Genomic DNA, 12445 nt, shown 5'->3' on the forward strand with positions numbered 1-12445 from the left:
AGAGGGCAAACTAGAGGGATGTTGGGGTCTTAAAACAGGATGTAAGAATTAGGGGGAAGTAGTAAAAGTAGGGGGAGGATGAGGGAGGGAATGGAAAGGGGAGAGACAGGAGCCTGACTCGTCCAGGGGGGGTACGTTACCTTTAAGGATTCACAGCAGCTCCCTATATTCAGGAGACTGTTGGAATTGAATCCAAGGCAGCCATGTCTTATGGAATCTTTCATATGTACCATGGACAGAGGAGGTCAAGTTTTCCATGTACATAAGGTCGTTAACTTTGGTCACCCACATAGCCATTGTCGGTGGTGTCGTCTGTTTCCATAGTAGTGGAATGCAGGCCCTCGCAGCCATGATAAGGAATCGGACTAGGGACTTTTTGTACCGTTGTGTGGACATCTCGCAGTGATGGAAAAGGAAGAGAGAGGGCTCAAGGACAATCGTCTCTCCGCATAGCGTATTCATTACTCGCCCTAAATCTCTCCAAAACGTGGAAAGTTTTCTGCAAGACCAGAAGGTGTGAAGGAAGGAGCCCTCTTCTTCCCCACATCTCCAGCACGTATCAGGGACCTGTGGGAAAATTGTGTGCAATCTGGTAGGGACTCTATACCACCGTGTTAGTAGTTTGTATCCCGCTTCTTGATATCGAGAGCTAATAGTCGCGTGATGGCAGAGCTCAAAAATCCTGTCCCTTTGCTCCGGAGTCAATGAGATATTTAAATCTTCCTCCCATTGTCTGAGGTACAAAGGACCCGGATCGTTTGGAATTGATAAGAGGCAAGAGTAAGTCAACGACAAAGTGTGCCGTAGTCCGTTCACGTTACCACACAGACATTCGAAAGTAGTTTTCGTTGTTGCATACTGCTCACTAGGGGGTAGTGAAGTCAGGTAGTGCCTTAATTGAACAACTCTCCAGGTTCCCAAAGGACAAGGTTCGGTCAGTGCTGTCATGTCTTGGGTCGTTATCCATGCCGTGTCTTTAAGGAAATGTTCCGCCCTGAACTTCCCAGCCTCCCTCCACTGCTTGAAAATCAAATCCTCAATACCCGGGGCAAAGTCGGGATTACCGAGGATCGGAGTAAGAGGGGACTTTGATGGTAGAAGTCTGTCACGTACTAGCTTGGACTGGCATATCGCCAATGTGGGGCCAATTGTAGGGTGACGCTTCAGAGGTGCCGTTTTGGGGGGTTCCAGCCATGGCAAGACTTGTAATGGGACCTGTGTGAAGGATTGCTCGAGATAGATCCATGGCTTGGCGCTTTTGTTGCAACACCAATCTAGGACCCTTGCCATGTGTGCGGCGTTATGATAGTTTCGTAAATCAGGGAGTCCCAATCCACCTGACCTTTTAGGTCTGTATAAGGTGGAGCGACCAATTCTTGCTGGTTTGCCCGCCCATACAAATCTGTGTTGGATGGTGTTTAAGGAGCGGAAGAAGGCAGCAGGAATATGTATAGGAACAGCCTGAAATAGATATAACAATCGTGGAAGGATGTTCATTTTGAAGATGGCACATTTCCCAAACCACGAAAAGAGGCCCTTAGACCATCTCAAGCAATCCTTTTGAATATTTTGAAGGACAGGCGGGAAGTTCAATGCATACAATTTAGATAGCTCCGATGGGAGGTTAATTCCAAGGTACCTTATGCTGTCTGTGGCCCATTTAAAACCAAAAGAAGCGCGTAACGTTGTCTCTAGCTGGGCGGGTATGGTCACGTTTAGGGCTTCAGATTTCGACCAATTGACACGAAAGTTGGATAGCGAGGAGAAGAGGCGTATCTCCTGCAGAAGATTGGGTAGGGAGATCTGTGGGTTTGAGACAAAAAAGAGCAGATCATCGGCATAGGCTGCGATTTTGTATGTAGACCCTCTAGATGTGATGCCTGAGATATCTAGGTTGTTGCGGATCCTACGTAGGAAGGGTTCTATAGACAGAACAAACAATAAAGGGGAGAGTGGACAGCCCTGCCTTGTACCATTTTGAATTTGGAAGATATCTGATAGTAAACCATTCACTCGGACAGATGCGGATGGGGTGGAGTACAGGGACAACACACAGGAGAGCATTCGGTTACGAAGACCAAAGTGTCTTAGTACTTCGGACATGAAAGACCAATTGACCCTGTCAAATGCCTTCTCGGCATCTGTAGAGAGAAGCATGAGGGGGAGTTGTTCTTGGTGTGCTTTGTGTATCAGGTTTATCGCCTTGGTGGTGTTGTCCCTGGCCTCTCTACCTAGAATAAATCCGGCCTGGTCCGGGTGAATAGTCTGTTTTAGGTAAGGGGCCAGCCGTGTCGCTAAAACTTTTGAAAATAGTTTAAGGTCCTGGTTCAGTAGCGAGATTGGTCGGTAGCTGGAACATAAAGTCGCGTCTTTGCCTGGTTTGGCTATTACAGTAATTGTGGCATGCAGAGCCTCCTTTGGAAGGGGAGCACCCATGGCCACTGAATTAAAGGCCGCCGTCCAGTGGGGTTCAAGCTGTTGTGTCAGTACTTTATAGTAAGGTAACGAGAAGCCGTCCGGGCCAGGAGCTTTACCAGTGTGAGTTTCTTTTATAGCATTTCGGAACTCCAATGTCGTTATGGGGGCTTCAAGAGCGTCTGCTTCAGTCTCCGTCAAAGCGGGAAGCCCTGATTCTGTTATGTAGGTTTGTATTTTGCGTTTAAGCCCTTCCCTAGCTTGTTGAGTTGTCGGCTGTTCTAGATTGTACAACGACTGGTAGAAGTCTTTGAAAGTAGCTGCTATGTCCTGGCTAAGATGTAGGGACGTTCCAGTTGGGGAGGTGATTTTGGGAATGTAGGTCTGAGCTCTCTGCTCCCTCAAAGCCCTAGCAAGAGTCCTTCCACATTTATTACTATATTCATAGAAGTGTCGTCTACATTTAGCTAAAGTACCCTTGGCTCTTTCAATGAGTAAAGCCCGCAGCGACTCCCTAGCTGCTATTAAGGCAGTCCTGGTGTCAGACACAGGTGATCTCTTATGTGAGAGCTCCAACGCTTTAATCTGATCCAGTAAGGTGACCACCGCTTGGGCCCTTTCTTTTTTACGGCGACAGCCATGTGTTATTAAAATGCTGCGGACATTAAATTTATGGCCTTCCCATGCTGTACAGGGGTGTACGTCTTCTGTCATGGTTCTGTCAAAATGAGAAGCAATCGAGCTTTTAAGCTCTTCCAGAATCAAAGGGTCGTCCAAGAGGGAGGCATTGAGTTTCCACTGCCATTGAAATTCCGAGGAGTTTGGAAGCGAGATGGAAATGGAAATCAAGGCGTGGTCTGAGAAGGTGATATTGTCTATCGTGGCTTTTTGGAGTAATCCTAAGTCCCTGTGTCGTAGAAATAGGTAATCTAGTCTGGAGTAGTTGTCGTGGGTCGAGGAGTAAAATGTGAAGTCTTTGTCTGGAGGATGGAGCAGCCGCCATGTGTCCATTAATTGGTGTTCATGTAACGTACCCTTTATACGCCGCAGACTAGCGTGTGTGAGTGTTGATGAGCCGGAGGATGTATCTAGCAGCGGATCTAATGCCACATTGAGATCCCCGCCAACCACTACTGTGCCCTCGGCAAAGTCGTCTACCATGTCAAGGAATGAACGTATGGCCTGTGCTTGTCCTGTATTTGGGAGGTACAATGAGGCAAATGTGAATAGGTTATCGGCTATTCTTCCCTTAACCATTACCACTCTGCCCTCTCCATCACCGCGAGAATCCACAAATGTCCACTGGAGTGTGTTAGCCAAGAGGATAGAGGTGCCTCTGGATCTAGTGTCGTCCGTGTAGCTATGGTATGAGTGTGGGAACCATCTAAAGGCCTGCTATTCTGGTATGCTGTAGTGTAAGGCTTGTCCACCATTCAGTTGCAGTTGTTTGGACTTTAGGGATACTAACCCAGTGTCTCACTCGGGTGAATTGAGAACGATGGATAGACCATGTAGCAGCTGGAGTAAGTTGTTGTTTTTTGTTTTTGTTTTTTTTTTACTAAAGGAGTAAGCACCTTTAGTATAGATAGTGGATCCTGCCTGGCAGATTTTGTATTCTCTTAGATGTGGTTATTTTGTAATGAATGTAGAGATAATATTTTTTAATCTTATAAATGGGGTCTGATGGAAGTTTTCCCATATACATGCTCATCATTGATTTGATGTAATACTTCCTGGACATGGTCAATCTTGTCCATAATGACAAGGGCTCCCCCTTTGTTTTCTGGCTTGATTATTTGATATTTTTTTCAGTAAAAGAAGGCTTGTCTGTCTCTGTTATCCACGTTAGAATGAGTTTTGTATAACCCACAACTGAGATCACTTCTGAGCGGTTTTCTGTCTTGTGATACAAGTTCAGTGCAGGTTTCCATTGGAGGAGAGTTTTTAGGTGGCACATCTTCTTGTGTAAACCCCGAGTTCGCATAGAGATGGGTACACTTGTGTCAAGTGTATCACTGTGGGCAACATGTACCATGTCTCTAAAATGTACCTGAGGTCTTTAAGGATTTGTAGAAACATTTGTAAATCTATATCTAATTGGAAAGTATCCAAAATGATATGCCCTTCTGTAATAAATTACGTTGAGCTGGGCTTGGTTAGTGTTAGGAGGAGACTTTGATAAGGGTATAGGGCCAGAATGGAGTCTCATACCTGGGATCTGGTGGTCATCTGGATCTTATCTCCTTGTCAGGTTAGAAATATTATCTCTATGCTCTTAGCAAAATATACACATTTAAGAGTAATAGAACCAACATCTAGTTACTCCGGTGTTTTAATATTTTACCTAACGCCCATAAGAGACTACAGAAACTGCCCGGCAGGCCAAAAGTAGCATCAACAACAGACTCAAAAGGTGCTCACCCCTCTAGTCAAAAATACCTAATTGTTTTTAATAAACAACCCGTTACAAATTTCCTTCTATACAGATCTCCTACAATTCATCCTGGGGAGAACTATTTTATGTCCCAGGACCAATTTTATATCCGGGGAAGAGAGGACTGCCATGGGCTCAAATGTAGCCCCACCTTAAAATAACTGTTATATGGATACAATAGAAAGTAGGCACATCTATCCTCATGTATTATTCAGACAGCACGCTATCACGTTGAAAAAAAATATTGACAATATCTTCTGCTATTGGGAGGGCAGTGAGAAAACATTACTTGAATTCCACTCTCTCACATGAACAATATTTTCCCTGAACTAGAGTTCACTTTTCCCCGTGACTTGCACAGGATCAGTTTCTTGGACAATCTTATCCAAAAGGATTTCTCGGGACACCGTTCCTTGCCTTTCAATGCCCCCAATGTACTGACGTCCTAAGAGGTGACGTATCATGCCATCCAAGTAGAGGCAAGGCCTTTCCAGTTCAAGATCATTTTACTTGTTGCACTAATTTTTTAGTGTACTGTTTTGTTTGGACTATACGGTGCACAAAAAATCCTTATTTTCTCAGAAATCAAAGGTGCGCCTTATATATGAACCGTACTTACAGACAACAGCTTTGGGGACGGTGTGTGGACTTTTCCTATGGGTAAGGTTACAGACAACAGCTGCCTTGAACTGTGCACAGGTCTGCCACCTGCTGGTCATTCATCCTTGTAATCCGGTGCGCCTTATAAACTGGTGCGCCTTATATATGGACCTAGACATTTTAGCAGGCAATTATTGATGGTGCGTCTTATACTCCGGTGCGCCTTATAGTCCGAAAAATACGGTACTTAATAAAATGTCTATGTGGACTCCGTAGGGGAAAGTACCTAATCTGATTTTTAAAAGTTTGATTTTCATATATATTTGTCCATGATCTTTGTGTCATTGGTTAAGATAAGATTGTAATGTAAACCTATGCGTTAAATTGCATCTCAAGTGTGCTTGGATTTCAACGCTATTTGACATTCATAGCACCTAATCTCTACTCTATGTGCGACTGTTCATGCAGTACATGACTCTAGTCAGAGCGGCGGGTCCTGGTGGTACCACGAGGGAGTCAGATTGCTGAGCTTACTGATGTGTAGCTGTGCTGCGAGTCATTGCCACACTGTGCACCTTCACATTCCAGTAGTGTGACCTGTGTCTCATGTAATACAAACACCATTGAATAGTAACTTGCTAGAAACTCAGATAAAACTTTTTTGTTTCTCCATTGTTTGTGTAACATTTGCCCTTCAACTTTCAAAGGGATTTTCCAGGTTTGTCATATTGATGACATATCCATGGAATATGTCTTTTGTATCTGATCCGGAAGATGTGGAATTTCAGTTCATTTCTCTGTCTAGTGAATTGGAGCTAAACTGCAGTTGCCTGGGCTCTCTACTTATTTGGGTATATAGAATTTCTCCACCTCATTGTGGGAGTGAGGGGTGGCGGATGGCTATATGTTATAGTAACATAATAGACACGATCTCCTGTTGCCATTAAGGATATACTCAATACAAACAGGTACAAAAGAGAAATTATCCAATAATGAAAGTAAATCTGACCATCTAGGGCAGTGGTGGCGAACCTATGGCACGGGTGCCAGAGGTGGCACTCGGAGCCATTTCTGTGGGCACTCAGGTTCTCACCCCAGGACAGAGTTCACCAGACAGGAACTTTCCCAGGAAACTTAAGAGATGCTGCTCTCAGCGCTATTTTAAAGAAACACTCCATTGGCTGTTTGGAACTGCAAGAATAGTAAGAAGGTGTGGAAGGGGCTGCATTATCTTTGGAGGTCATCCTGCTGGACCCTTAATGAGAGTCTGAATTTTCCCTCCTTCTTTCAACTGTATTGATGGCCTTAGGGGCTGATACGATTGAAATATGTGGAAGAACAAGAAGTAATAAGTTACTGCTTAAAATTCCATGTTGGCACTTCACGATAAATAAGTGAATTTTAGTTGTTGCTTGGGCACTCGGTCTCTAAAAGGTTCGCCATCACTGATCTAGGGTGAAGTCCCAATGGTGAATATCTTGGCAAAAAGTCAATTTAAATATTGACTTATTTCTGAACATAAAACTGGACCGTAGTCCGGGTCATGAGACTTGACAAACAATGTGAGAAACGCAGCTCACAGGTAAGTACATATGTTCTCGATCATACGACCTCAAAAGAACATGAATCTGTTTCCTTATGATCTATTACTTCTACATAATCCGATTGTGTCCTAATGTAACTATCTTCAGTGTAAAGTACGGATTTCAATGGCCTCATGCGGCTATATTAGGGGGGACAGAGAGCTAGCGCCACAAAGGGTCGCTAAATCATGCCCATTGAGGTCTGTCACCGCACATTGGCCGCGTATGTTAAGTGGACAGTGGTTGCATGCATAAGACTTGGGTCCCATAGATGGTGAATGGAGTAGTAGCACACATGCTCGGCCTGCTGCTCCATTCAGACAGCGGACTGGGATCTTTGTTATTCCACTACGTTGAGCCATTGGGCCACATTTACAAAGAAAGTCGGAGACTGCACTAAAAACTTCAAACGGGGGCTTTAATGGACTTTTAATCATAAGGCTGGGGGGGGGGGCGCTCTCGATACCATTATATTTTAAGGGGGATCGGCCGGATATTTATATTTTAAAGGGGAGGCCCTAATGGACATTCACTCATAAAGGAGGGCTTATAATCAAGTCAATACATTTTCCTAGGTTGTTTTTTTTTTTTTTTTTTGTAGCAAAATTTTGTTTAGGATCCACATATTAAATAGGTTCCTAAACTCTGCAGCAGTAGTTTCTTAGGTTGGACATTGACACTGAGATTCAGCAACGATGTAAAACATGTTGTTAATTTGCATTATCATGAATATACAGTCTGTGTACCTACACACCCATATGTGTTGTGTTCCTATCAATCATTCAGGTCCAGACAAGCCCGGTTAATAATGCACATGGTAATACGTTGGATGGGGGGGTTGTTTTTTGTTGGAGGGTTCAGTGAGAAGAGCCACAGCACTTACATGCTGCTTATTTTGCTGTCTTCATGCTTGGGGTGGCTGAAATGTTTGCAATGAATCCCCTCCCATCATATTTACTGTCTCACGTTATCATAATATCCCATTCCCTGTATAAAGTACTGATAATAATAGTGCTAGATGAGGAATGTGCGGCAACCCCCTCCCCTATCTGTCTCGTGTTACTGATTACCATCTGTACCATGTTGTGATGGACACAAACTTGTGCCCCTTTACCAGCCCCCAGGTCCTATATATGCAATGCATTCCTTCCTAATCTTATTTTGACTGGCACAGGAGCGATTTTATTTTAGTTAACTCTTTGTAGTAGACGGAATTTGTTGATCGCTTGTATATGTCACACAATAAAGCAATTGCCTGAGTCCAATTTATCCAGGAACACACTGGTGTTAAAACGATTTAGGGTGAAGACACACATGGCGTTTTTGGGCCGTTTTTACTAAGTGCGTTTTCAGATAGTTAAAAACGCATGCGTTAAAAAACGCTTCCGGTTTTTAAAAACGCATGCGTTTTTTGAAAACGCATGCGTTTTTGTCCATTTTTCATTGCGCAATTTCGGAAAACGGACAAAAACGCATACGTTTTCAAAAAACGGAAGCGTTTTTTAACGCATGCGTTTTTAACGATCTGAAAACGCACTTAGTAAAAACGGCCCAAAAACGTCATGTGTGTCTTCACCCTTAGGAATTGTCTTGTGTTGTTGTCTAATTCTGTGTTCCTCCAGAATTTCAAGATCTCTGCTTGCTTGTTTCAACTAGAAATGTAATTCCGGTATTCAGAAGAATCTGCTGGTGATGTCCCCATGAGAACCTAATTTTAGCTGGGGAGTATATAGTGTGTAATGATAGAGCACTCCTTGCATCATGTATAATGATGGTTATTTGACATTCTGCTATTTACCTGGCAGCTGTTGTGTGACTGATGTGCTTTTTCATGTGCCAAGTGGAAGCAATAAAAAATGGTGTAAAGCAGAGTAAAGCCGTATTCTACTGGTTCTAGGTGGTAGACAGTAAAAAGTCAATTTATTGTGTTACTTTCTGCAGTTGCAGTAACTCGAGCCGGTTCTGTACACTCTGTCCGCAGGGTCAGAAATTGATCGTTCCCACTCAATATTTGGGTTGGTATAACCTTCTGTACGGAGGTGTGGAATCCACAGAATGTCACCCAGTTACACAGCTCAAAGTAATGTTTCCCTTGCCCCTTGTAGAAAGTTCCTCTATCCTTGTATTAGGGGAAGTCTGGCCTAATAACGGAATACGCAGACAATCGCACAAGGTTGCAACTAATTTTAACCCTTTCAGGATCAGGTCCAGAGTAACAATGTGAAAACGCACTAACTAAAAACGGCCTAAAAACGCCACGTGTGTCTTCACCCTTATGTGACCCACAAGCTTTTAAAGTTTTAGTATAATATGAATCATACTTGCCCATTTAAGTTTGCTTTAAGTGGTCAACCCCTTTAAGGCATTGTAATCATTTACCAAATCTTTTTTTATTATTATTTTTTAATCTTTTCTGTGATGCGCCTTTGTTTTGATGCTGCCAGGGCTTGTTGTGGTTGGGATTTCCAATATAAAGGGCTAAGTTTACTGTTATAAATGGCTCTTTACACCCTTCTGCTTTCTCCTCTATAATGGTGGTGACACACATGGCGTTTTTGGGCCGTTTTTACTAGTGCGTTTTCAGATCGGAAAAAAAAAAACGCATGCGTTTTTGACCAGTTTGAATTAAGATAATTGGTCATACCTGTCAAAAACGTGTGAGTTTTTTACAATCTGAAAACACACTTACCAAAAACGGTCCAAAAACTGCCTAAAAACGGCATGTGTGTCACCACCCTAAGGTGTAAGGGAGTGCTGTAAGGGTGCAGTCACACGTTGCAGTTAAAACTGCATCACATTTAGTTTTGGGTTGGTTATAGGTGGTATTATTTATTTTAACAAGTGAAAGACATCAAATCAGCAGGTGAATGAAATCTGTGGAACAGGTTTCTCCTTTAAAATCTAATTCACCCATTAAGTTCATGTCTTTCACCTGTGAAATTGACAAAACTGCACCTAAAATCACCTCAAAACTGATTGCGCTGCAGTTTTAACTGCAACGTGTGACTGCGCTAATTGTAGACTTTAGATAGACAGCAGTGTCTCCACCTGTTTCTTATCATAAGACACCCATTGCCTCGAGAGAAGAAGCAGTGGATGTGGAGGGATGTGTTGGCTGTCCTCAGGTACGGATTGTTATGACAGTCCTCACCTTTACAGGCATGGCTGCATGAGTAAGACTAAAAAGCAGTGTTCTGGTTAGGGAAAAACAGAGATGGGTCCAAAAGACTGAAGTGTTGTAAATCTTTTCTTTTTAGTGCAGCCACTACGTGAACAGTAATGCATTAAGTTGTCGTGGTTTAGTGCAATTTATTTTTTTTCTTCTAACCAGGTCAGTGTGTCAGAGTTGATCTCTTGTAGCGTGGGGAAGCCTTGTTCTGTATCAGCAATGTGCCGCCTACCATATTCTGCTAGAAGAATGTTTATAGGCAGTGGGTCGGTCACTTGATGGGGACATAAACCTGGTGCACATACATTTTATTGGGCAATAAACCCCTTTAGATTTTGACCGTGAAATGTCCTGTATTCCATTTGTAGGTAGTCAGCAAAAGTAGCGGCCATTATCAATTTACAGCAAGGATATCCTATACCTGCTATCAGAGGGAATTTCTCTGGATGGGTCTACCTTTTATGGCCACCAACAGTCGTTATCTATTCCTTGTTCTTGCACGGAATTTCACCATGAACTGAAGATAAAGCAAAGGATTTTCCTTCTAAATAAAAAAAAATCTGATGTGGGAAAAAGCTGAGCTCTGACTGCTATAAGCAACCAAAATTTTGCTCTCAGACACTTTTGATAAATCTCCTCCAGGTTGGGATGATGGAATATCCTGTTAAATAGTTAGCAGATCAAAAACTACAAATAAACTTGTTTAACCCCTCCCCCGGGGGTTGAGGCGAGAGGGCAACTTAAAGATTTTAAATGGGGGTGGCCCCCCATTTATTATTGAAGATTGGATTCCACCAAGAAAATTTTACATTGATGTGACCTTGGGTGTTTTTAATTTTGGAGACTGATGACGCTGTTGGCGCCAAAAATCAAAACTCGTTTAAAAGCATTGAAAAAAATATATATATTGCAAATTCGAGTACTTAATGCAGAGCACTAGATATTTTAAAACGTTGTAGGATACGTAAAAATTCCCCATCTTCAGAGGGGAGGAGACTTGGTGAGAGGCGGGGACTCGCATTACACCAGCCCCCTAAGAGAATAGAAAACTACTACATCCATTGGTTACGTTTCAACATAAAAACATTTTCAAGAAATATTTTGTGGTATATTTTGATGTTTATTTCTCGAAGCCAATTTTTGAACAAATATTATTTTTACACAAAATTTTGGTCTTTTTGTCGATTAGAGCGCCAATGAAAATTGCTTGAAGCAATGTAAGATTTCCTGGGGAATCTGAATCTGCAATAAAAAAATGAGGGTTAAAGTTGCCCAACCCTAATTATATGCGCAGTCCCCAGGTTACATACAGTATAGGTTTGTTCTTAAGTTAAGTTGGTATGTAAGTCAAAACTGTATATTTTAAAGTTTGCCCCAGTGACAATTGCAGTTTAAAATTTTTTTTTTCTGTAATTGAACCAAGGATTATCAATAAAGCTTCATTACAGACACCTTACAGCTGATCATTGCAGCCTGGGACTATAGTAAAGCATCCAGAGAGCTTCACCAGAGGTCACAGTGGGCAGAGGGGTCCATCTGTAACTAGGGGTCGTCTGTAAGTCTGGTGTCCTTAAGTAGGGGACCGCCTAAAATGTACAGTTCTGACCTGCATACAAATTCAACTTAAGAATAAACCTACAGCCAACCTACGTAACCTGGGGACTGCCTGTATATATTTCTTTCTATGAAGTGGTTAATAAAGAAATGTTTGTATACAGCGCTGTAATTAATATCTGTACCTTACAAGCAGCAGGACATAAACATTTCTGTTTGTGCTTTCTTTCCTATCGCCTCTTGTAATTTTATTTTTTCTCTTCTTTCCTTTCAGAGATGTGTCGTTCTGAGGTTCCTGAAGTTCCTCCCAAACAGAAATCTGGTAAGAAAATCTGTCAAAGCTTTGACCTGTATGACAGGAATCCAATCCTGAGGCTTTTGGCTTCAATGGAGAAATGGTCTTATGGTGTCACGCAATGTCTATTTTTATGTCTTTTTTTTTTCTTTTTTCTGGCTAATCAAGAATTTTGCATATTTTTACTGCAAACGTCAAAGAATGTTTAAAACTGACTAAGGCTGTGGACAATACTGCGGCTTCACTGATGGGTAGCTGTTGTAGTGGGATTCTCTGCAGATAACCCGCCATGCTTTACATTTGCAGTTTACGTTTGTCTGCAGCACCCAGCAAAAAAAAAAAATGTTTATTTTGTTTTTTGCTACAATCGGAATACCCAGAGAGATTCTCTGTCC

The 12445-nt window shown here is 42.4% G+C and overlaps 1 protein-coding gene across 2 annotated transcripts in view; it reads left to right on the top strand.

Moving 5' to 3' along the window:
* Positions 1 to 12445, top strand: part of IPPK (inositol-pentakisphosphate 2-kinase) — a 56915-nt gene that overhangs the window by 26368 nt on the left and 18102 nt on the right. For both annotated transcript variants that reach the window (XM_072127579.1, XM_072127578.1), the window contains exon 2: positions 12030 to 12077. In XM_072127579.1, coding sequence (XP_071983680.1) covers positions 12030 to 12077 — 48 coding nt within the window. The remainder of the gene's footprint in view (positions 1 to 12029; positions 12078 to 12445) is intronic.

Source organism: Engystomops pustulosus, chromosome 10 (genome assembly GCF_040894005.1).
Source record: "Engystomops pustulosus chromosome 10, aEngPut4.maternal, whole genome shotgun sequence".
Lineage (NCBI taxonomy): Eukaryota > Metazoa > Chordata > Amphibia > Anura > Leptodactylidae > Engystomops > Engystomops pustulosus.